At 39.2% G+C, this 22706-nt stretch overlaps 1 protein-coding gene across 2 annotated transcripts in view; it reads right to left on the reverse strand.

Moving 5' to 3' along the window:
* The window catches only part of LOC109044658 (uncharacterized), a 33011-nt gene extending 16770 nt beyond the window's left edge, over window positions 1-16241 (reverse strand). The window contains exons 1-3 of one of the 2 annotated variants that reach the window (XM_072305182.1): window positions 15716-16241; window positions 3944-4060; window positions 2302-2463 (exon numbers count right to left, since the gene is read on the reverse strand). In XM_072305182.1, coding sequence (XP_072161283.1) covers window positions 2302-2463; window positions 3944-4049 — 268 coding nt within the window. In that variant the 5' untranslated portion in view covers window positions 4050-4060; window positions 15716-16241. Of the gene's footprint in view, window positions 1-2301; window positions 2464-3943; window positions 4061-5911; window positions 6140-15715 lie in introns of those variants that run through there. The other variant, XM_072305181.1, reaches the window with a different exon arrangement.
* Between the last annotated feature and the right edge of the window lie 6465 nt (window positions 16242-22706).

Consider the following 22706-nt stretch of genomic DNA (forward strand, 5'->3'; position numbering starts at 1 on the left):
CACTGTCTGAAGTTCAGTAAAAATAAGGACTCTGTGGTGGCCACATTCTTCATGATGCGGTTACTTCTCAACCAATGAACACCTGCAGATTCGTTTCAGAATCAGCATTGGTGCGCTCTCTCGCGGCTAACGCCGAAACCCTAGTTTTCACTTTCACTTTTCTAAACGAGTAGCGCTATACTTTCGTTCCGGTTCTCCGATTCGCTCTGAACCATAGAGTGCAATAGAGTCGCAATGTATTGGAGCGCCGATGAAGTCAATCCATTAACGCGCCTTTCCGAGCCGCTTGTGCTCCGAAAAGAGTGAACCAAGTGTGAACCCGACGGCACTTATCATCATTGTGGCTTATGGAGAAATCAAGAACTACTTGTGTTTTTTCGACATTTTTAATTCAATCATCATTAATTTTTGCAAATTTTGCTGCAAACGGGTAGTTAAAGCCATAGTGAATCCATTAATGTATCATACTCTTGAATAATATTCCAAAAAGGAAGTAAATTGAGACTTAAACCAAGTGTGAACCGACAAGCATTTCTTATCACGGCGGCTTACGGGAAAAGCAACGACTGCTTGTGTTTTTTTGACATTTTTTAAGTCAATCGATATAAATTTGTGTAAATTTTGCTATAAATAGATGGTCAAAGCCATAATAAATCCATTCATGTATGTTACTCCTGGATTTTATTCATTTAGGGATTTAATTTCTGACTTATACAAAGTGTGAACCAAACCGGCATTTCTAACATGGTGGCTTATGGAGAAATCAACAACACTGCTTGTGTTTTTTCGACGCTTCGGCTTTGCTAGTTCTTCGTACAGCCAGACCTTTAGGTACTTATTCACCCAAAAACGACCTGATATAAACTACAAAAACCCTCAAAAACATTTTTCGGGCAAAAAATCCGGTCGAGGAAATTGACGTGTCACTTCCTTTTAATCAAGTATAAGATAGGCAAAAACCTTTGATGAATTCCCAAGGTCCACTAAGACTAATAATCATCAAAAAATTCAAAAAAAAAATAAATCCCTTGCCAAAAATAAATAAAAAACCGATTTTGAGATAAATCCCTCGAATGTACTTGAAATCACAAAATCGGTCGAGGATGTCAACTGAAATTTTTCCCCTTTTAATTATGAGCTCCGCAACAAGCGTGACTCGCTTGTACCTTTTCATACACGAGCCGCACGAATTCATCTCTTCTTCTCTCCTCTCCTTCCGTCCATGGACAGAGGTCCAAAATTTTTCGGATTTACTGACGCGACCGGCTGCGGCTCGATGCTCTCAGTGAATCGGTGCCTTCTTATCATCCTTGATGTTGGCTTCAAGTCGGTTGCAATTTCACCAGTCGCCCCAATTTTTCCATAACCACGTGTTAGACTTTTTCAAAACATGATTCATCTGAAACATGGATTTTTTTTTAAGGGAGATTACCATTTGCTTTGGACGGTAGGTAGGTTGTAAGTAATAATTGTTCTTATACTCTATCAGTTAAGTATAAAATACATCTGTACCATTGGATGACATTTCGACAGACACGTTAGGTCCGGACAAGTGAGGGGATTTCTGAATCGCAAAATTATTAGTGGAATTGTTATAGTGGAGGAGTTGAGTCCCTTCACGGAATGAGCCCCACTTAAGTCGACAGGTTGTACGTGTTTCTCTCTGACTTATGTGTAATCTTAGTATAATCCACCCATGTTTACGCACCGAGCCGCAGCCGGTCGCGTCAGTAAATCCGAAAAATTTTGGACCTCTGTCCATGGACGGAAGGAGAGGAGAGAAGAAGAGATGAATTCGTGCGGCTCGTGTATGAAAAGGTACAAGCGAGTCACGCTTGTTGCGGAGCTCATAATTAAAAGGGGAAAAATTTCAGTTGACATCCTCGACCGATTTTGTGATTTCAAGTACATTCGAGGGATTTATCTCAAAATCGGTTTTTTATTTATTTTTGGCAAGGGATTTATTTTTTTTTTGAATTTTTTGATGATTATTAGTCTTAGTGGACCTTGGGAATTCATCAAAGGTTTTTGCCTATCTTATACTTGATTAAAAGGAAGTGACACGTCAATTTCCTCGACCGGATTTTTTGCCCGAAAAATGTTTTTGAGGGTTTTTGTAGTTTATCAACCTAACAGACAGGTTACTTTACTTACATTCAAGAAATCCATATCCGTCCCTATGTAGCGTTCATTTTTTCAGCCACACCAAAGCTCACATTCATTTGCTAAAATAATTTTTACTAGATTTTTGTAAATTTTCCTCTTTAATAAAGTAAGTCTCAAATTTGATTGGTTACTTACCCTCACCCTCTTCCAAAGAGGAATCAACACTCATTGAACTCTCAGTCTCACTGATTGTATTCTTAAGCTTCGCATTGTCGGACAACTGTCTTGAACCTTTGGACGAAAAAGCCGCCTTAAAAGAAGAGAAGGATCTCCGCAATCTCGACACTGATCCTGGACCTGTAAGGAAAATATGCAAATGCTTTATCAACATTTTTTCGAAACCCAATCAAGGAAGGGGATTGAAAATTGGGTGCCCCCCGGGCCTGCCCCTATGGCGGTGGAGGTGAAGCAATTTTACCTACCCGGTTAGGGCTGGGACCTTCGGTGCAGGTACCAGCCCTAAACTCGTTTTTTCCGTGTAGGGTAATGAACCAACTCAAGGTTCCCCCCCCCCCCCATTTTTTCCATTTTTTCGTGCAATATAATTTTCAAGAGATAGCCGCATTCAGTTTGGCAATAATATTTTCTTTTCCCAGATTAAAGGAGAATCAAAGCAGGCTCAGTATTTTGAGATCTGGCGGTGTATCTCTTGGAACGCCACAATCCGGAGATCTTGAAGGTATTTTCAGGAAATTCCTGGAGTCAATTTAATCGCTTTGAGTCAGTTTGGTTTTCAAAATTTTTGTAAATCCTCCGGGACGTATAGGAAAGTTGCAGTTCAGTGGCTGATTTTGAAAAATTTGAATAGAGGTGACTTTAATTTGGCTCGAAATTAATAAAAGAGAATTTAATGTCCTTAATCTTCGCTCACATTTCCACTCTGTAATTACTTGATTTTTTTTTTAATTACTTGAGTTCAAAAACTATTCAATCTTGTTATTTTAAATGGGTGCTCTTCCCATTCTCATAAACCCATACTTCCCGATTGTCTAAACATCTAAGGAACTAGAGACGTGTGGGAAAGATGGGGTGTGCTCGTTTGAGCTGCGTAGGAAACAATGTAAAAGTAGACGTGATTCCATTCGGCAAAATTGAATTTACGATAAATCAAAAGGACCTAAGCGCTAAAATATGCTGGCGTATGAGCCTTGGACATGTGACAACAGCGTTGTGGACAGGGTCATGAGTTTAAGAACCCCGCCGTCGATCCCCTAGTCCCCGTTGTCAACGCTGACGTCACTGGCGCTTTATAATTCCCATTCATTTTTACGGCCCTCAACTAACGAGCACATTCCTTCTTTCCCACCCGTCTCTGGTTCCTTTTAGCTACGTCCATTACTTGTTCATTTGTTTTTAATCATATAATTCTAAGGGATGGGGCCCCAAAGGCCGCTTCGCGGCCAGCGAAATTGTCGAAATTGCGAAATAAAAATCACTGAATAACAAAACGATGTTTCAAAGAAAAATTTCCCACCAAACACTATTCTTAATGACTTTCTCCTCACTTTGAATTTTAGTTCATGTTTTGGGAGTCGGCTTTGACAGGGCAACATATAGCTGTCCATGACTAAACAAAGGCCTCTGAAAGTAAAGACCCACTATATTAAAAATCCCCTTCCTCACTCCTGCCCATTGACCGTCGTACTCCCTTTCCTCACCCCGTCCATCGAGGGTCTTGAAAATGATTTTAGTAGAATAAAGAGGATTTTTGACTGCCCCAAATTATGTTGGGTCCTTGAGTCGTTTTCGAACTTAACGGTACTAACGGTTTATTTACCGGGCTGCACTTTCTCAGCGTCATTAACTGAGCGTTCACGTCTACGGGGCGATTCATCGGCGGATGCAGATATTTTCCTCGTTGATTTTCCCGTCATACAGTCCATCAAAGAGGCCTCTAAAATTTAAAATGAAAAAATAAGGTTGAAAAGTGCATTAAATAATGAGCCAGTCAACGGGAAGAGAAACAAAGCACAATGCAAAATATCCTTCCTCGTTAAAAGGTAACAATTTAAACTGGTTCAAACAATAAAAACTAGTTTTGGTTCAGATAAAAAATTGAGTACTTTGTAAATTCTGCGTTTAAAATAAAGTCTCTCCACTCAAAAACTGAAAAAAGCACGAACGTTAACTTGAAAATGTGATTTCGGGATTTTGAATCTTAAAGTATGAAATTTAGACGATTTTTTGTCCAAACCGGACCTCGATATCTTTCTTCGTTCGAGAGATATTGAGATTCACAGCTTTTAACTTCCACCCCCCCCCCCCCCCAATGTTGTGAGAGTCTGAAAATTAGGCAAAAGAAGCGCTCAAGTATGAGTAATCAAAAGACAAAGTTTGAAGAAATTCCAGGGAGGGGGGGCGAAAAAAGCCGTATTTGCATCGAGGTCTTTGCCTGCAGCTAATCAACTGATTGCGAGTAAAGAGCGCTGATTCCGAGAATGACCTCCGTTTCACTGGGTCAGCTAGATTTTCTCCGCAAAAGTCGAAATTTTCCCCTAAAAATCAAGCTTTTTCAGAGAACAGTCAATTTTCCGGATATTGCGTGCACGATGGAGAAAGACTAAAGTCATTTTCGGATTTGTCAGCCAACATTGTATGGGTTATCAAAACGGTTATGTGGGTTGCATGTTTATTAAAGTTCCCTCTCCGTCCCTAATATGGAGGGTTTTCCGGTTTGCTCATTTTTGCCCATGTACCACCGATTGTTTTGCGTCGGGGAGGAGGGGGAATTTTCTTTTTTCAGACAGCCAATTAAGATATTGGGACTCAGTTTTTGCCCCTGAACTTTGGTTTTCCTCCAAAACTTTCGGAAAATCAAAATTTCAACAAGAGGAAATTTTTTTGAGCCAGAAAAACGCTTTTTCTATGTAAAAAAATAGATTTTTTAAAAATTTGGTGGGCCTATTTTAGAAAACACCTCAATTTTCTCTATCGTGCACAGATTTTCCGAAAAATTGACTTTTCTGCTGTGAAAGCTTGAATATTTCTTAGAGACTTTAGATTTTTCTACGGGAAATCGAGCTGACGCAAAAAATACTGAGATCATTTCATTTCCGCGATCAGGGCTAAAAATTTGCCCAGTATCAGTCGACACATTTAAGGAATATCTTAAGAACTAAAACTTTATTGACCAGTGTAATTTCATGCACACTGCGTTAAAGTACTTTGAGATTCGCAAGATGAATTATCGAAAAATCGAGGGTCTAATTGCACTAATCGTATGACTGGGGCCGATATTTTTCTCTAAATTGTGAAATCATGAAAGTAACAGTTGACGAGTAACGCTGGAGACGCGAAGCACCTCGGGGGTTGGACTGCAAAGCGGTCAGGGAACGCATATTCAAATAGTATGAGGGAAAATATTCGATTCGTCAACTTAAATGTTAAATGATTTTAATATTTCAAAAATAGCTAATATGACGGAATCGTTTTCACTTATTCTATGTATTCAAAATCCCGGTTCTAAATATAATGTAAGTGAAATAAATAAATTGGCGGACTCTCATTTCTGTTTCATTATGAGTTCCTCTTCTACGACTTTCAATCCTCCAAAATGGTGATGTTCAGAGCACGAGGTTTTGTGAACTTTAAAATGTTTTTACCCTCCATCTTAAATTTGAAAACGATTTACAACAAATGGAATCTCCTCTCGTGTGAAGAAGTCATCCCACTTTGAACTTACACAAATTAATGAATCAATAAATCACAGATCAGAGGGACTGAACGTTTGAAAATACCCACCAACCTGTGAAATGATGAGACAGAATTTCGAGCAGGAGAAGGAAAATCTGTAAAAACTTCATAGCGTTACTCGAGACTGAAACATACTGAGGTTTGTGCGTCAAATTTCGAGCAAGAGAAGGAAAATCTGTAAAAACTTCATAGCGTTACTCGAGACTGAAACATACTGAGGTTTGCGCGTCAAATTTCGAATGAATTTCGAAACAGTCTGGGTTCAGGGTGTAAACCAGCCTACCGGTGTCATTAATTTGACATTGTTTGAAAATGCGTGCCTGAGAAATTTCTCTGAGCACGCACAAGACTGAGAAAATATGAGACATGGCATCATAGTCCCGATGCTATCATTCTTACTGCGCAACTCCTCTCTTTACAAACTTTTGCGGGGCTGGTTCATGTTGTTGTTTTTTTATGATCATTCGTTATATTTCTCAAATTTACTTTGGCAAACATTCCGTGTCAGTATAATTTGGCGCTGAGCGCTCCAAGCAGTACCATACCGGTGGCAGTCACGTATTCTGCCATGCCAAGGAAAAACGCCGTATGAGCCTCCAGACTATGCAGAATTTTCTTCGAGAAAAACTGAATTTCCTGGGAAAATTGTAAATCTATTCCCCCAAAATTTCCAGACAATTTTGTACGCAATTTAATCTAAAATATCTGAAAATTTCAAGGGAAAAAATGCTCAATTTGCGTCAAAAATACACGTTTCATCAAGGGAAATTCGGCAACTCTCGAATGTTCATACGGCGTTCTTCCTTAGCACGGCAGTATTGTCATTAGGTATGAATGTACTACACGCGCTTCAACTTGCGTTACTAGCGTACTTTCTATCATCACGCATTGATCCATCACCAAAAATTGACCGTGACACTTTTATCACGAAGCAAAAAATGCAAATCATTTCCCCTACAATTTTTCCTCTCGCGATTCGTTTTCCCACTCAATGATGCCAGCTGATGAATTGAAAATAGGAACGGAATTCGGTCCTTATTCTAGGTATTGATATGAAAGCGAGGACAGTGTAACGGTTTTCATCTTGGCACTGACCGCGAAAAGATGCTGTCCATCCTTATCTTGAGGGATGGTTGTCTTACGGTGGGTTTTTGGTTTCTACGGCTCTCGTGTGTTGGTCACCTGCACCGTTTGTGCCACTTCGAACGCTTTCTCCGGAGACCACTCAACTCCATAACGATCGATTCACGGTTGTCGATCGAATCGGTGTCGATCGAATCACGTCGATCGACTCACGTTTTCATTTTTCGATCGATTCATATCGATCGAAGCGACACCGATTTTTACAATAATTTGTCGATCGATTCGTGTCGATCGATTCTCGTTTTCATTTTTCGATCGATTCTTGTCGATCGGTTCTCGTTTTCATTTTTCGACACCGGTCTTTTAATAATTTGTCGATCGAATCGGTGTCGATCGATTCGCGTTTTCATTTTTCGATCGATTCATGTCGATCGAATCCATTCCCTCCAAAACCAGCCAGCTGTTGCTGAAACAGGAGCGCCCAATGTAATTCCGAATAAGACTCCCGTTTAATTTCTTCACAAGCACAATTTGGTTCATACTGGACGTGCCGGTAGAGAACCCATGCTCGTAATTGAACTACACTTCATCGTGCGGTTTTCCAACCGCAAACAATGAAAACATCGAATCACAAAAATGCCTTCAAGTGTCCTTGATACCTCACGCACATCCGCGGAGTTAAAATATTTGTATCAACCGGAAATTGGCACATGGGGCCAGATACACCTGCCAGCTAGCCGCGCTTCTCGACCCGGAAAGTAGGATCCGATTCAGTGGCGTGGCGTGAATTGCGATGTATCGAATGTTATGCCATTTAAACCTGTGGTAAAGAATCGATTATCAAGGTGTTCGCTGCGAACATCCTGTTTATTGATCCTTTTCTATGGGTTTAAATGGTATAAAAATCGATATGTAGCAAAGCACGCCACGCCGCTGATCCGATTCTATTTCGAGCGAGTTACGGGCGGCGAGCTGCAACCTGATTGGCTACGAGGATAGCCGAACACGGCCGAGGACCTTCTCGCCGCTCAAGAAGCGCGTCTAGCTCGCTGGTGTACTGCCTTTTTAAAGTAGCAAGAGCTGCATGCGACCAGAGACAAGAGACCCTCCACTGGCCTCCCAGCGACAGGTGGAAGCTTTTACTTTCGGGGTTTCAACAATTCCTTATGGACAATGGACCACTAGACAAGGTACGAGTTAAAGGATTCTGATACATGTTTCTAAACCAGAATTTCACGTAGAACACGATTCGAGCAGCAAAATTTACCGAAATCAACTCCTAACAAAGATATTAACGTTTTTATTTCACATTGGTTACGAGGAATTTGAACTGCCCGCTCACAAGAAACTCAAAGCTCTACGTGAGTCAAATCGTGCACTACAACGGTTTCAGCAAGCTCCTCAATCGAGCAATGTTCATTTCCCACCATGTGCTGTTCAAACTATAAAAAACTTGCTATAGCTGAGCCAAAGCGTCAAGATTGAGGTTGCTAGATTTTTATATCGCAGAGACTGTCATGATAAACGTTTAGCGCGCGATGTGAATCACGCAGAGCATTGAGTTTTCATGAGCGGGTGGTTTAAATTCACGCATCAAGAATCATTAAATATCTGCGTAAGGAGTTGATTTCGGTAATTTTCGTTGTGCGTATCGTGTTCTACGTAAAATTTTGGTCAGGAAACATGTATCAGAATGCTGAAATTCGTACCTTGTCTAGTGGTCCATTATTAGGGAGCAACAGTCATCACGCTAGTTTCGGCTGTTTCGGCTGTTGACATACCTACATGGTCGATGATGAGCTTCGGATGACGTCATGAGCCAAACAACTTTCCCAAACGTCGGCCATTTTCGGCTTGTTTGCAAAACGAAACTGCCAACACGTTGTTGAACATCAACCATGTAGGTAAGTCAACAGTAGAATGCTGAAGTCCCGAAAGTAAAAGCTTCCACCATGGCCAAGATACTAGTGGAGGGTCTCTTGTCTCTGCATGTGACTCTCCAATCGGGAACGGTGAAAACAACGAATCACAAAAATGCCTTCGAAAGTCGTGATACTTCACGCACATCCGCAGAGTTAGAATATTTGCATCACCCGAAGGATTGGACATATTTCTACCAAACAGAACTACATGCAGGTGGGAAAAATAAGAATGTGCTCGTTAGTCGATTACCTTAAGAATGAATGGGAATCATACAACGCCAGTGACGTCAGCGGTGACGACCGAGCCGAAGGCATTAAATCCTAAGCTCTGTCCGCTCTAGACATATATGCCCACGGCTCATGAGTCCCGCAGACAGTTGGAAGTATTTCTGTGAAATGGAACTAAGCGCCAATGGAGGAGGAAGGTAGCGAGGGGGCTGGGATTGGCGGCGGAATCGGGCGTCGGGCTCGTTCCGTCCGATACTCGCAATGCTTTTCCATGGCGCTTGGTTCCGTTTGACAGAACGCGCTATCCGGCATTCTAAATTCCTCAAAAGATACTCAAATGGACCACTAGACAAGGTACGAATTCAAGCATTCTGATACATGTTTCTTAACCAGAATTTCACGTAGAGCACGATTTGCGCAACGAAAACTAATGAAACAAACTCCAAACGAAAATATTAACGTTTTTATGTCACATTGGTTACGAGGGATTTGAACTGCCCGCTCACAAGAAACTCAAAGCTCTACGTGAGTCAAATCGCGCACTACAACGGTTTCAACAAGCTTCTCAATCGAGTAATGTTCATTTCCCATCATGTGTTGTTCAAACTATAAGCAATTTGCTACAGCTGAACCAAAGCGTCAATATTGAAGTTGCCAGATTTTTATATCGCAAAGACTGTCATGATAACGTTTAGTGCGCGATGTGAATCACGCAGAACATTGAGTTTTCATGAGCGGGTGGTTTGAATTCACGCATCAGTAATCATTAAATATCTTAATTAGGAGTTGATTTCGGTAATTTTCGTTATGCGCGTCGTATTCTACGTGAAATTTTGGTTAAGCATCATGTATCAGAATGCTGAAATTCGTACCTTGTCTAGTGGTCCATTGGCGCATAGTTCCATTTGACAGAAATACGTCCGGTTTACACATAGTCCCGTTTTCTGAATTGGAAAAGCGGGATTTAACACCCTGCGAAACGGACCCTGGCATCCTGCCAACTGTATGTGGGGCTCATGAACCGTAGGCATGTGTCCAGGGCGTTGTAGACGGGGCTCATGAGTTATTGCCTGGGATCGTCGACCATCGGCTCGGTCGTCTCCGCTGACGTCACTGGCGCTTTATAATTCTCTTTCATTCTTAGGGCCCTCGACCAACGAGCCCACCCCATGTCTCCCACTTGCACATAGTTCTGTTTGGTAAAAATCCGTCTAATTGAAATAGCTTATAGTAGCAAGAGGCGCATTTGGCGCTGCGACCGAAACAAAATAAAAACATCGAATCACAAAAATGCCCTCAAAAGGTACTTTACAGAAATCCGCGGAGTTGAAATATGTGTATGACCCGGAGAATTGATATACACTGGAAAAAAAAAAACACATTGTATCTAGAGTCCAGACTCTTGAAAACATTGACAAGAAAAAATACTCTTAATTCAATCAGATTTTTGCTTAAATCCGCTCAAATTAAGAGGCTTGGTTCTTGATTTAAGCAAAAATCCGATTGAATCAAGAGTATTTTTTCTTGTCGATGTTTTTAAAGAGTCTGGACTCTAGATCCAATATGTTTTTTTCCAGTGTTGCTGCAAGTATTAAGAACTCTAATTATTTCACGACGATTTCTTTTCCTGTGAAAGTAAACCTTGAAAGTGCCCTCAAGAACACGAGATACTCCAGGTAAAAGGTAATAAGGTACCTTCGGCGTTCCTTTCGTTCCACCACTTAAACCTGAATTTTCCCGTCCAAAAAAAGAGATAATGGACCACTAGACAAGGTACGAATTTTAGCATTTTGATATATGTTTCTTAACCAAAATTTCACGTAAAACACGATGCGCAAAACAAAAATTACCAAAATCAACTCCTCACAACGAAATTTAATGATTCTTGGTGCGTGAATTCAAACCATCCGCTCATTAGAGCTCAATGCTCTACGTGATTCACATCGCGCGCTAAACGTTATCATGACAGTATTTGCGATTTAAAAATCTGGCAACCTCAATCTTGACGCTTTGACTCAGCTGTAGCAAATTGCTTATAGTTTGAACAACACATGGTGGAAAATGAACCTTGCTCGATTAAGAACCATGCTGAGACCGTTGTAGTGCGCGATTTGACTCACGTAGAGCTTTGAGTTTCTTGTGAGTGGGCGGTTCAAATTCCTCGTAACCAATGTGAAATAAAAACGTTAATATCTTCGTTAGGAGTTGGTTTCAGTAATTTTCGTTTTAATAATCGTGTTCTACGTGGAATTCTGGTTAAGAAACATGTATCAGAATGCTTAAATTCGTATTTTGTCTACACGGAAAAAATTAAATTGCTAACTTAACAATTCAATTGCTAAAAACAGTGACTGCAATGTTTCAATGTAGATGTTACAGCAAAAAAAATGCTACTTTAACCACCCCCGTGTTTAAATTAGCTTAGAATAGTGGTTAAAGTAGCATTTTTTCGTTGTAAAATCTACATTGAAACATTGCGATCACTTTTTTTAGCAATTGAATGTTGAAATCAGCAATTTAATTTTTTCCATGTAGTGATCCGTTATTTGAGGTGAAAAAAATTTAGAATTTACTGAGTTTGTCTTAATTGAGTTCATTATTGTAAAAATTAATTTTAAAAACAATGATCAGAGATCCAATTTAAAATTGTACAAATATCCCATCATCCAAATCGTCACCCAAGTGTGGCCTTTTTACCAAGGTCGAATGCCGACCCATTGGACGCAACGGTGGGCTGCTTCCAGGGGTTTTCCGTGGGCTACCCTCCGGGCTCTTCCATGGGCTACCCTCCGGGCTCTTCCGTGGGCTACGTCCTGGGCTCTCCTCTTCTTTTGCACCTTTGGAAGTGTCACGTTTGGTTTTTTGGTATGCTCTCGCCGTCTTTATTCTCTCTTCTTCTTTCATATCCTCATCGAATACCACGCCATGCTTTGCAAAACTCTTCGCCACCAAGGAATGCATATCGCCAGTCCCAAACCGTGTCACACGTTTCTTATGGAGGAGGTTAAAGACTTCTTTCGTTTAGAGTTTCCTACTCCGCTCCTGATAGTCTTCGGGATTCAAACCCCAAAACCTGATCGATTCGGTAAGCTCTCCCGACAACTTGCACAAGCACTCTCGACTGAGGGGGAGTCTCTTTTTTATTGGCTCGCCATCCGCGATCGCATAGCTATTAAGTGTCCTCTTATCTTCGAAGTAACCATAACGATCCTCACAATATCGCCGACAGCTCCACGTTTTCGTTTCGACTCTCCCTTTGGAAAATTTGAAATTATTAGCCAGGAATTACAAATATCTTTATCATTTTTAACAAGGAAAACGACAGATTCCTGAAATCATCGTTCTTCGGACAAAGCACGAATCAAAACACCTTACGAAACGTCATTTCCCGTAAATTGCACGTACAGGGTGAATAGACAAGAGGAAAATATGAAAACCAACTGTCAAATGAAATACTGACGTACATTGATTGATTGCCTTGCAGATATTATTTGTTTAACCAAAACGTAAAGTTAATATTCAACAAATTAGGCAATAAAATGCGGGCATTGGCAAGAAATTTTCTTATCTTCTTTATTAATTTTGGAAAATACTCATACTTCTACAATGACACTAGGAAGCATATCAATGAACACGCTATAATGCTTTACATCCTGCATCACTACTAGTCCCTGGTAAAAATTGGCAGTAGAATCTGTGTTCCAAAATACCACAGACCTACGGCCGGCTGTAAGATTTTCGATAGCTTCTATAGCCGGCTACACAATTTCTTATAGCCTTTTATAGCCGATGGCGATTAAACAAGTCACAGGCAGGCGATAAAGTGTATGCTAAACGTCACCAATTACGGATGCTAGGACTTGGTGAGTTTTTGGACCACTGCTTTCTTTTTGTGCCATAGTATCTTGATTTATTTTGCGAGGAAAGCTCCGTACTTTTGATGGATGCCTGCCATTCCTAATATATTAGAGCGCCTTCGGTTTCGTATGATACTGTGCAATACCTCTGGTGTGAAATAGTTGCTTCAATCGCCGTGGTACGCTGCGGTGCGGCAGGCGGGCAGCCAGCGCGGAACGCGCATTGGCGCCTACAAACCCAACAGGGATACTTCACGCGTTGCGCAATGCGTGAAGTATCCCTGTTAGGTTTGTAGGCGCCAGTGCGTCGCCGCTCCGCCTTGTGTTAGGCTCTAATATTTAATCTGGCGGAGTCAGCCTTATTCAACTCATGATTTTGAAATGTTTGCACATCCTGTATGGATTATTCTCGTTATAATTGATGAAAAAAAATATGTATTAAAGGAAAATATAACGTGTATTTTGTAAATATTAAGGTGATTCCGTGCAAACTGAAAGATTTACAAAGCACACGAATTTCTACACAATTTCTTATAGCCTTTTATAATCGATGGCGAAAAAGCAACAGCCAGGCGATAAAGTGTAAAGCCCGGCGATAGGAACTATAGCCCAGCTGCAAGATTTTTCATCGCTTCGTATAGCCCGGCCGTATGATTTTCTCCGCATTCTACAGCCAGCTATATGATTTTCTGTAGCATCTTTAGCTGGCTACAAGAATTCCTAGGGCATTTTGAAACGCAGCTCTTATCGCCAAATTTTACCAGGGTCCCGCTTGTGTTTTTTTTTTTTTCGGTGCCAAAAAACGCTTGTTTTCGGAACATTATTGAGCATCGGAAAAACATAGAATATTTCCGGTTTCAGCAGCAACATGTAAGTGATTGTAACCCCATCGAAAACTGCGTTGTTTTAAAAATTGTCGGGTCCGTCCAAAATACGCTGGGCGAATCAGTTTTAAGTGTTGATATGTGGCTAGATCACGCTATTACTTGACCGCAAATAACCTTGAACAGTATCAAGAACAGTATTACTTGCGCTATATATGGATTACATTTTACATTAAGGAACCACTAACTCTGGCTCTTCCATAAAAGCATGTATTTGCACAGGGAAACCAGTGGCATACATGTTGTTTCTTAAATGAGCCAGAAATAGTGGTTCCTTATTGCAAAATATAATCCATATGTAATCCTACATAAGTTCAATTTCCCCGTCTTAAATTAAAGTGGCCTCGACTTTCTCTACCAAGCACCAATTTTTGGAGCATTGATGGGTCTAGGAGAAAAAAAAGAAAAGTCGATTCGGACTTAGGAGAACTGATCGAATGTTCATTGTTAGGCTGAGCGATAATCCTCTCTTCTCTCGCTTACCTCCACTTTTTCATTTTCTTTTTGTGCTCTTTTAATAAAATTATAACATCTATGAATTGAAGATTTGGCCACGGACCGTCTTCTAATAGTTTCCTTTATTTGTGCATTTACATAAAAGGACTCTCGCCGGGCTTTTGTCCATTAAGGTTCAAAGAAGGCGCACGGAGGCCGAACAATATCTACATCATACACATAGAATACCATAGAGTAGCAATAGACTGGAGCGCCGATGCCGTCAATCCATGGACGAGCCATTCCGAGCCCCATGTTCGCCGAAAGTGTGAACCAATTGTGAACTAAACGGCATTTTTTAACACAGCGGCTTGTGGAAGAATCGCGGGTTGCGAGTGGTTTTCGGGATTTATTAATTAAAATCGGTAATTATTTTCGCAGATTTTTGCAAATTATGCTGAAGAAAGTCCTAAAAAAGTGAAAAATGTACGAAACTCTCGGTTTTTATGAAATAAATTTTACACGTGTATTTTTTGACGGAAGCCCGGAGCTGGGACTCCGCGCACAGAGCATCGTCAATCGCCGCACCCTAGTCTCAGGAGTAATATAAACCAAACAACCCGAAAAAAAAGACATTATTGGCGCGCGGCGCTCTGTACATACATTGGTGCATAGCGATTCTATTGTGCTCTATGGTCACGAATGGCAATATGGAGGGAAACAAATATATACAAATATTTAGATGAATGCCTCATAAGTTGAGTACATCACGATTGGAAAACTTTAAATATTCATAGAGAACACTTCATGCACAATTATCACAAATTTGAAAAATACCTTTCGAATAAAGGCAATGTTTTTGCGACATAATATGAGTCAAAATAACCTATAATTCTTTTTTTTTAATTTTTATTTTTGCAGTTTATTCGGATTCTATTCTAGTTTAGGAATCGTCAGCCATCTATAGACAAAAGTTTAACGTAGAGATTTTTACTTTTTTAATTGTCAGTAGACATCAGGGGGATCTTGGCACATCCATACTCCGGCTTTCAAATTTTCAGGGAATAGGGTCAAGTAGAATCTGTTTCTACAGATTCACTCGTCAGTTTCGTGAAAATTTGTCACCACCACTGGGATTCAAGCCCGGGACCTATTAGTGTAGAGTCCGACGCACTGACCGCTAGGCCAACCTAACCGGCAACCTATAAATCATGAAAATTAAATTTTTGGCGCTAACTATTCCCCGTCTCGGAACAAACGAGGAATTTTGTCGATAAACCACTTCGAGGAACGAACCTCTTTTCTGCGCAAATCGGCACCCTATCGCCAAACAATATGCCAAATCCTTGCGGCGCCGTCTGAAGTTGTATTTTGATCAGTTGAAGAGCCTACACAAATTATTGTAGTTTGTCTAGAATAATACAAATTACTAATCACGGTTACTTACAAACTTCCTGATCTTCCTTTTCTTTTTCAGCCGCTTCTTTTTTTCTCTTTTTTTCCTTGATAAGGGCATCGAATTCACCTGTTGTCATTCTTTGGAGGGAGCCCTGTCTCAGGCCTGCATTCTTCATAGCCTTGGTCAAAAACGTGAGGGACCTGCTTAACGTCGATTTTTTTCGAGGAACTGTGGAGAAAAGGCAAATAAAAAACATCCCTAAAAAGCCAAACTCAGCCAATGAGGGAAGCTATATTTTGACAAAATTTGTAATAAAAAACTAATATTTCTACCTCATCATTAAATCACCTATCTGCTCGCGGTATTGAACGGCACATAATCTGTTTCTGAAATTAGACAGAAATAGTAGCTCATGGCCGCAAAATGTATCGTCCACTTGGATGACCGAAAAAACTTCAGAGACAGAATATGTGTCATTGGTTTCCCCGTGCAGATGTAATTTTGTAAATTTTTAAGTGTGGCTCCATATCACTAACTGCACTTTTGTTTTAATACGCCACATTCTGGAACGATACAATATGAGTTATTTTCAATTTTTGCGTTTTGCATTTAAAAAAAAAAAAAGAAATCCTACCAGAAATGGGCACATTTACTGCCGGAAGGAGGTGCGTTCATTTGCCAAGCGAGAAGGCTTCAAAAAGTTGAATATCTAGTGATTTGGGGGTATATTTTCTCGAATACCTTAAAATTTTGATCGGAAAGCTTAAAGACATACTCATTGTATCCCTTGATTTGATGTACGGTTGACTCAAGTTTGGTCCAGTTTTCTCATAAAATTTCTGCATTTTCTTCCCGGCAAATATGGCAAAGTTGGGCATTACTGCCTGATGTGTAGTCAAATTCTCGGAGGCCACTCTTATTTTGATTAAATTGAGTGGCATTAACAGGAACAACTGATGTTCTGCAGAAATATCCTCAAATCGTTAAGTTCTCCTAAATTGGCGGTGTAACTCCTTGGAAACTCGAAAATGATGATAAAGGCTGTAGTATGAGGTTTTTTTTTTTTTTAATTTGGGAGGTGCTTTCAAGATTTTTTAATAACTTCATCGTTCTTATCGTACAATTTGCCATCGGGATCAGTTATCCAATTGCAAATTCCCGCACTTTGTAACAAGCCCATTCTTCGGCCTCTACGGAGTTGCGATTTGTTTTACCCCTGAAAAATGTTTTTTTCTAGAGCTGGTTTGGTTTTGGAATCTTGGATCCACCGGTTCATTTACCCTGTGGCGGCCTCTCAGCGTCATCAACAAGCGAGCCTTCAGATATGTGTGATGCTCCATGAAAGGTGGCTGGGGATTTTTTTGTACGGAAGGAGAAGCCCGAAAATAATATATCTTTTCCTCTAGAAATAGAGCCTGATAAACTAGCAGCCTCTGGAATGTAAAATGGAAACGTCGATGCGAAAATTAATGATAAGAGAGTTGACAGTGAGACAGGGAAAGACTGCCGTGTTAAGGAAGAACGCCGTATGAACATTCGAGAGTTGCCAAATTTCCTTTGATAAAATTTTTATTTTTGAGGAAAGTTATGAATATTTTTCCTCGAAATTGTCAGGAAATTTGGGAGAAATTGCGAACAAAATAATCTGAACAATTGGAAGGAAAATATTCATAAGGTTACCAGGAAATGTGTGTATTGTCAAAAGAAATTTGGCAACGCCTGAGGGTTCATGCGGCGTTTTGCCTTACCACGGCAGAAGAGCTCACCCTAGTTCTAAAAAAGTAGGTAAAACTGACCCTCGGCATGGTAAAATGGTGTGCCATTTTTGTTCTATGGAACATGGGTCATTGGATTCTAGATTCATAAGGCAAAAACCTAAAAATAAGGAACTAAGAATGAAAATAAAATAAATAAACCATTTTTCAATACTAAAATTTGCGTCCGCATTTGAAGCTACCGAAACGGGTCAAAATGGCCCGCGTTGAAACAACATCGGTTTCCAAGAAATTGGACTTTTACGAAAAAATTTACTCATACAAAGAAATCCTGGAGGAAAAACTGAAAAATGCAACCCTCTTTCTAAAGAGCAAACAATGTTATTTTAATGCGATTTGGTTGTTTACGTAGACAAAATTAGTTTGGTAAGATTGGATTGGGAGCAAACCTTGAGAAATGCTTCCTCGTCAAAATTTCAATCAAAATACAGATCGAGAATTTCCAAAATCAACGCATATTACACTCATGTTGGTCGACTCTTAGTTCAACTTTCCTCTTGAAAACGAGGAGAGAAGCAGATGCGTGGTGGTATAAATTGAATTCCTATTTATTTATTTATTTATTTATTTACTTATCTATTTAGCTATTTATTTATTTATATACTTGTCAATTTAATCAGTCCAACCACATATACGAATAAATGCACTAAAACGGGGTACATGCTTTGAATAAAAACAATAATTTGACAGGACGTTACGGGATTAACATGCCTTTTCTCAACCGCCGATAAAATAAAACAAAAAAATAAAAACCACACATGTATGAGCGACCGCTTAAAAGTGATGCAAGACTACTTTAATTATTTAAATATATATTTAGAAAGTTACACAAACAAGTCAGTTTTAAAAATTTCAAGACACACATAAAGTATTCAGTACCAAAGATATCGTGATTATGAAATGGTATCCATTCTTCAAGTTTTGCCAAAGGCGTTTTCTTTTTTTGATCCCATTGCCCTTGTAAAGACACCGGTAAGATATTCCCCCTCCCTTTTGAAACACGTAAGACTAGTCTGACCGTCCCCAGTCCATTATTCAGAAAATAACGTAGAACGTCTAAAACGGTACAAAACATTATCTTTCAAAATTTGAGGGTACGTAATAGCTGGGTTCGACCTTCCACCCCTCCTTTCAAGTAGCGTAAGTAATACTTGAACAACCCCTAAAGGAAGGACTTGGCACCCTGCGCTAAGAAAACGTACCTCAGCCTGGAGAAAATTTAGACTTTCCCTCCAAAGTTCTCATAGAGACAAAATTGTTCGTTTTCATTTTTTTGCGGATTTTTCAGTGTCTATATTGGATCAACTAATCTTTTTGGATTCTGAAAATAAATACTATCTATTTGACATTTTTTAAGAATATGCAAAACAATATAAATCTTAGAATATTTGACGATAAGTGTCGAAATGACTAAAACAGTTAACTAAAAGTTGACTAAAAGTTGTTAACTTGAGTTTTAAACAGTAACCTTTGAAGTTAAATGAATTAATTAATTTTAGTAAGTTCATAACTTAAAGATTTAGTTAAAATACCGCAATAATATTAATTTGTCACATTAAAGTTAGACCATAAAAAATCTAATCTTTGAAGAAGAATAGACAAATAACTCAAATAATTCTCAAATTACGCTTTAATTGCAGAGAGACAGGCGAAAAGAGATCATAAATGAGAAAATCTTAAACCAACCTGCGAGATCATGAGATATAATTTTGAACAGCAGGAGGGAGTAAAATCCTACTAAACTTTGCGAGAACTTCATAGCACTAAGTATCCAAAAGTGAGCACTGGGTAGGTTTGAAGGTTGAGCCTCGAAAAGCGGGAGAACAAATTTGAGTTTAAAACGTATGTCGAGCCTCCCTTTCTGCACGAAATGTCGTCAAGGATTAAAAGTGAATCGTTAAGGAGGAATGGCATGCGCTTTAACGCTTCATTACATCACGGAAAGTTTAAAAACCAGAGTCCGTAAGAGCAAAAAAATGAAAAAAAAAACGTAGCTGAATGGAAATAATTACATCGGCACAGAGCAGTTCGCGCACGATCAAGTTTCCAATCTCTCATCCGAGGGATTTTATTTTTCCTTGTGCATGGGGGTGACGGTTTCGTCATGAGCGATTTGAACAAAAATCGTTCTGAAAAACTTTCTGAATATCTTTCCCTGAGAATTCCATCGCGGTATAGATCGATTTCTCTGAAAGTTCAGAGGAGGGAAAGTTCCTATAGGTGCTCCAAAATCCAGAATTTATCCGCAGATAAATTCGATAAAATCCGACCATTTCACAGAACGCGTCTCATGAAGACGGGGACTATAAACTGTCCGATTTTTTGTGATTAAATACGTTTCATATTTGAAATCGAGTTTGCGGGGCAAAGTGCTGATTTTTGGCACGGAAATGTTTGTCTGTATATTGCTTCAACCTTATAATGACACTTTAAAACACGTTCGTTCAACATTATTGTTTAAGTTAGTAAGTTGATTTTTATTTATGATGCCGACGTAGCGTTGTCTTGGAGAAGTAACTTTTTTTAGCATTACCGTGTAATGCGATTACAATCGTTTTGCCGAAATGTTTTGCCTTGCCAGATTTCGTGTTGACAAACCCGGTTATTTTTCATGTCGAGTTGACTTTTTGTACTCAATTTGACAACCAACCCTGAGAGTCTCGTTTCCTCCATCGAAAAACGCTGGCATTTTGTTTTTGCATTTTAATTCGGCGAATTTATTTTTTCGTTGAAAAATAGTACCGTTGCGCGTTTTTTTGTGCGCGTAAAAAAATATACTCTTCGCATTTTTAAGAGAGATAATTCGTAGAGATTCCCTAAAAAGATACTCTGACTTACAATAAAAACTCTGTAAAAGAAAAGTAATCTGGTTGATGCACGCGCCTCATCAACAGATTGTGTTGGAGTTCACTGCTTGTTATCATAGTCAAACCTACATTTCTTAATCGCAGATCCATTGAGTGGAACCAAATCGTTTGGTCGGTAAGACCTAGTTTGATCCAGGCACGAATCCAGAAATTTGTAATGTAATTAGACGCATTTCGAGGTTTCAGTGACGCAGATTTTCCATCAATGTCTGCAGAAAAATTACGTTTCCTTTTTGAACTTTCAGCAAAAAATGCATATGTGCATTCAAAAAGATCCTGAAAATTATTGAAATTTTAACTCTATTTGGACGCATTTCGAGGCTTCCGTGACGCAGGTTTTCCATCAATGTCTGCAGAAAAATTACGTTTCTTTTTTGAACTTTCAGAAAAAAATGCATATATGCATTCAAAAAGATCCTGAAAATTATTGCAATTTTAACTCTATTTGGACGCATTTTGAAGCTTCCGTGACGCAGATTTTCCATCAGTTTCTGCATAAAATTTACCCTTTTTTTACACAAAAGTCTTTCGAATTGTTACATTCAACAAAGTTGGAAAATCTCAGAAATCTCAACTCTATTTGGACGCATTTTGAGGCTTTTCTGACGAAAATTTTAGGAATAAGAACATGGTGTTTTCATTTGAGACTCTCCATTAAAACAGATAAATATCTTCGACGGTCTCAAACTTCTTCTTTTCTCGCACTTTCTCATCTTCTGTCTCCTCTTTCCTTCTCTCTTTTCCCCCTTTTTTGGCTTTCGCCCCCCCTCCCTGGATACTTGCCTGGTTTGATCGTGCGAACTTGAAAAAATCCTGTTCCATATTGCCCAACCCCATTTTGCAACATTCCTCCGTCAAATTCTGTCTGTCAGAGCCGTCAAGCGGTCGTGCAGTCAATATTTTTCATCACGATTAGATGTCATATTGCAAGCCCTGCGTGAGTATTTGATGGTGACATTATCTACGTCACTGAAATGTTGAACCTGAGTGCCGCATATTAACATTTAAATTTTGCCTAATGTCCTCCGATAAAGTATTTGTTTTGGGGGAAAGTTACGGGTATTTTCACTTAAACCTCTCCGCAACGCTGGGTTGTCATTAATGAAATTCTCAACAACAAAAAAACCAAAGAAAAAATTACGGGGTCTCCTTTCGAAATAATGTTTTTCTATCAGAGGATGTGGCAACTTCCATTCGGCATATACCTAGGCCCATATGACATGACAGATGACGTCTGAACGCTTTTAAGTGACCCGCCAACAAGAACCCCCAGCATTTCTGAGAATAAAATTTCAAAAAAAAATTCAACAGAGAATGAATTAGAGACCTTGAAAAAGTTCCATTAGACGTCAGAAATATGAACAGAGTTACAAGTTTGTGTTCCTCAAGCTCAAATCTCTATAACTAGAAGACCTAACAAAGGATCTAAGTAATAGTGGAGGTTTGACATAATGTGGAATCTTTAAAAACTTGAAGTTAGCAATAGACGTGCAATTTTCAACATTTGTTTCGTTAGTTTTCTCGTAAAATTTACGATGAGAAGTATCGTTTAAAATGTATAAATAAACATCAAAACTTGCAATTTTAATATCGGTCTGCATCTCTTGGCGGCTTATTCAACTGCGCGCCGGCCGAGGACTCGGGGGTGACTCTTGCAGGTAAATTACATAGAGTTTCTAATTAAATGCACGTGGAGCGATGCCATCACTATGAGCTCTCTTTCCTCTGACATTTAATTTTTTGTCACAGTTCCTTATATCGTTTTGCTGAGCCATTTCACTGATTTTTACAGCTATCTGAAAGTCATAGTCCCTCGATGAGCTCGCTTTATTCTCATTTTGGAAAAATGGCGCAGGTTTTTTACACAAAGCGATAAAGATGCGTACTCTACTATCGAATAAATATTGATGGCTATAGTGCAAAACCGCACTTATCGCATTGTTTCAGAGTTTTTGGTTCTTCTTCATTTATTTATTTAATTATTTATTTATTTACTTATTTATTTATTTGTTTGTTTATATATTTATTCTATTTACTTATTTATTTATTTGTTTATTTCTTCATTTTTTTAAAAAAAATTTCAGGAGAGACAAGCCCGCCAATTTAAAGCTTGAAATTTAAACAGAATATTCTGCTCATAAAGAAGGAATATCAAGGAGGTTTCTCAGAAATTATGTAAAAACATAACAAAAACAATTATAAAAAAACATAAAACATGTTAGGAGATCTGCTTCGTCACAATCGGAGATATGTGCGCTTTCGCTTTGTGGCCGTCAAAATGTTCATTTTATTCACAGTTCTCTCTAAAGATCTACCGGGCCAATTTTAATGATGCAGCTGTCGATAAGAGATAGTTCTTTAAGGGCCGTGCATAAATTACGACACACACATAAAGGA

Source organism: Bemisia tabaci, chromosome 10, assembly GCF_918797505.1.
Source record: "Bemisia tabaci chromosome 10, PGI_BMITA_v3".
NCBI lineage: Eukaryota > Metazoa > Arthropoda > Insecta > Hemiptera > Aleyrodidae > Bemisia > Bemisia tabaci.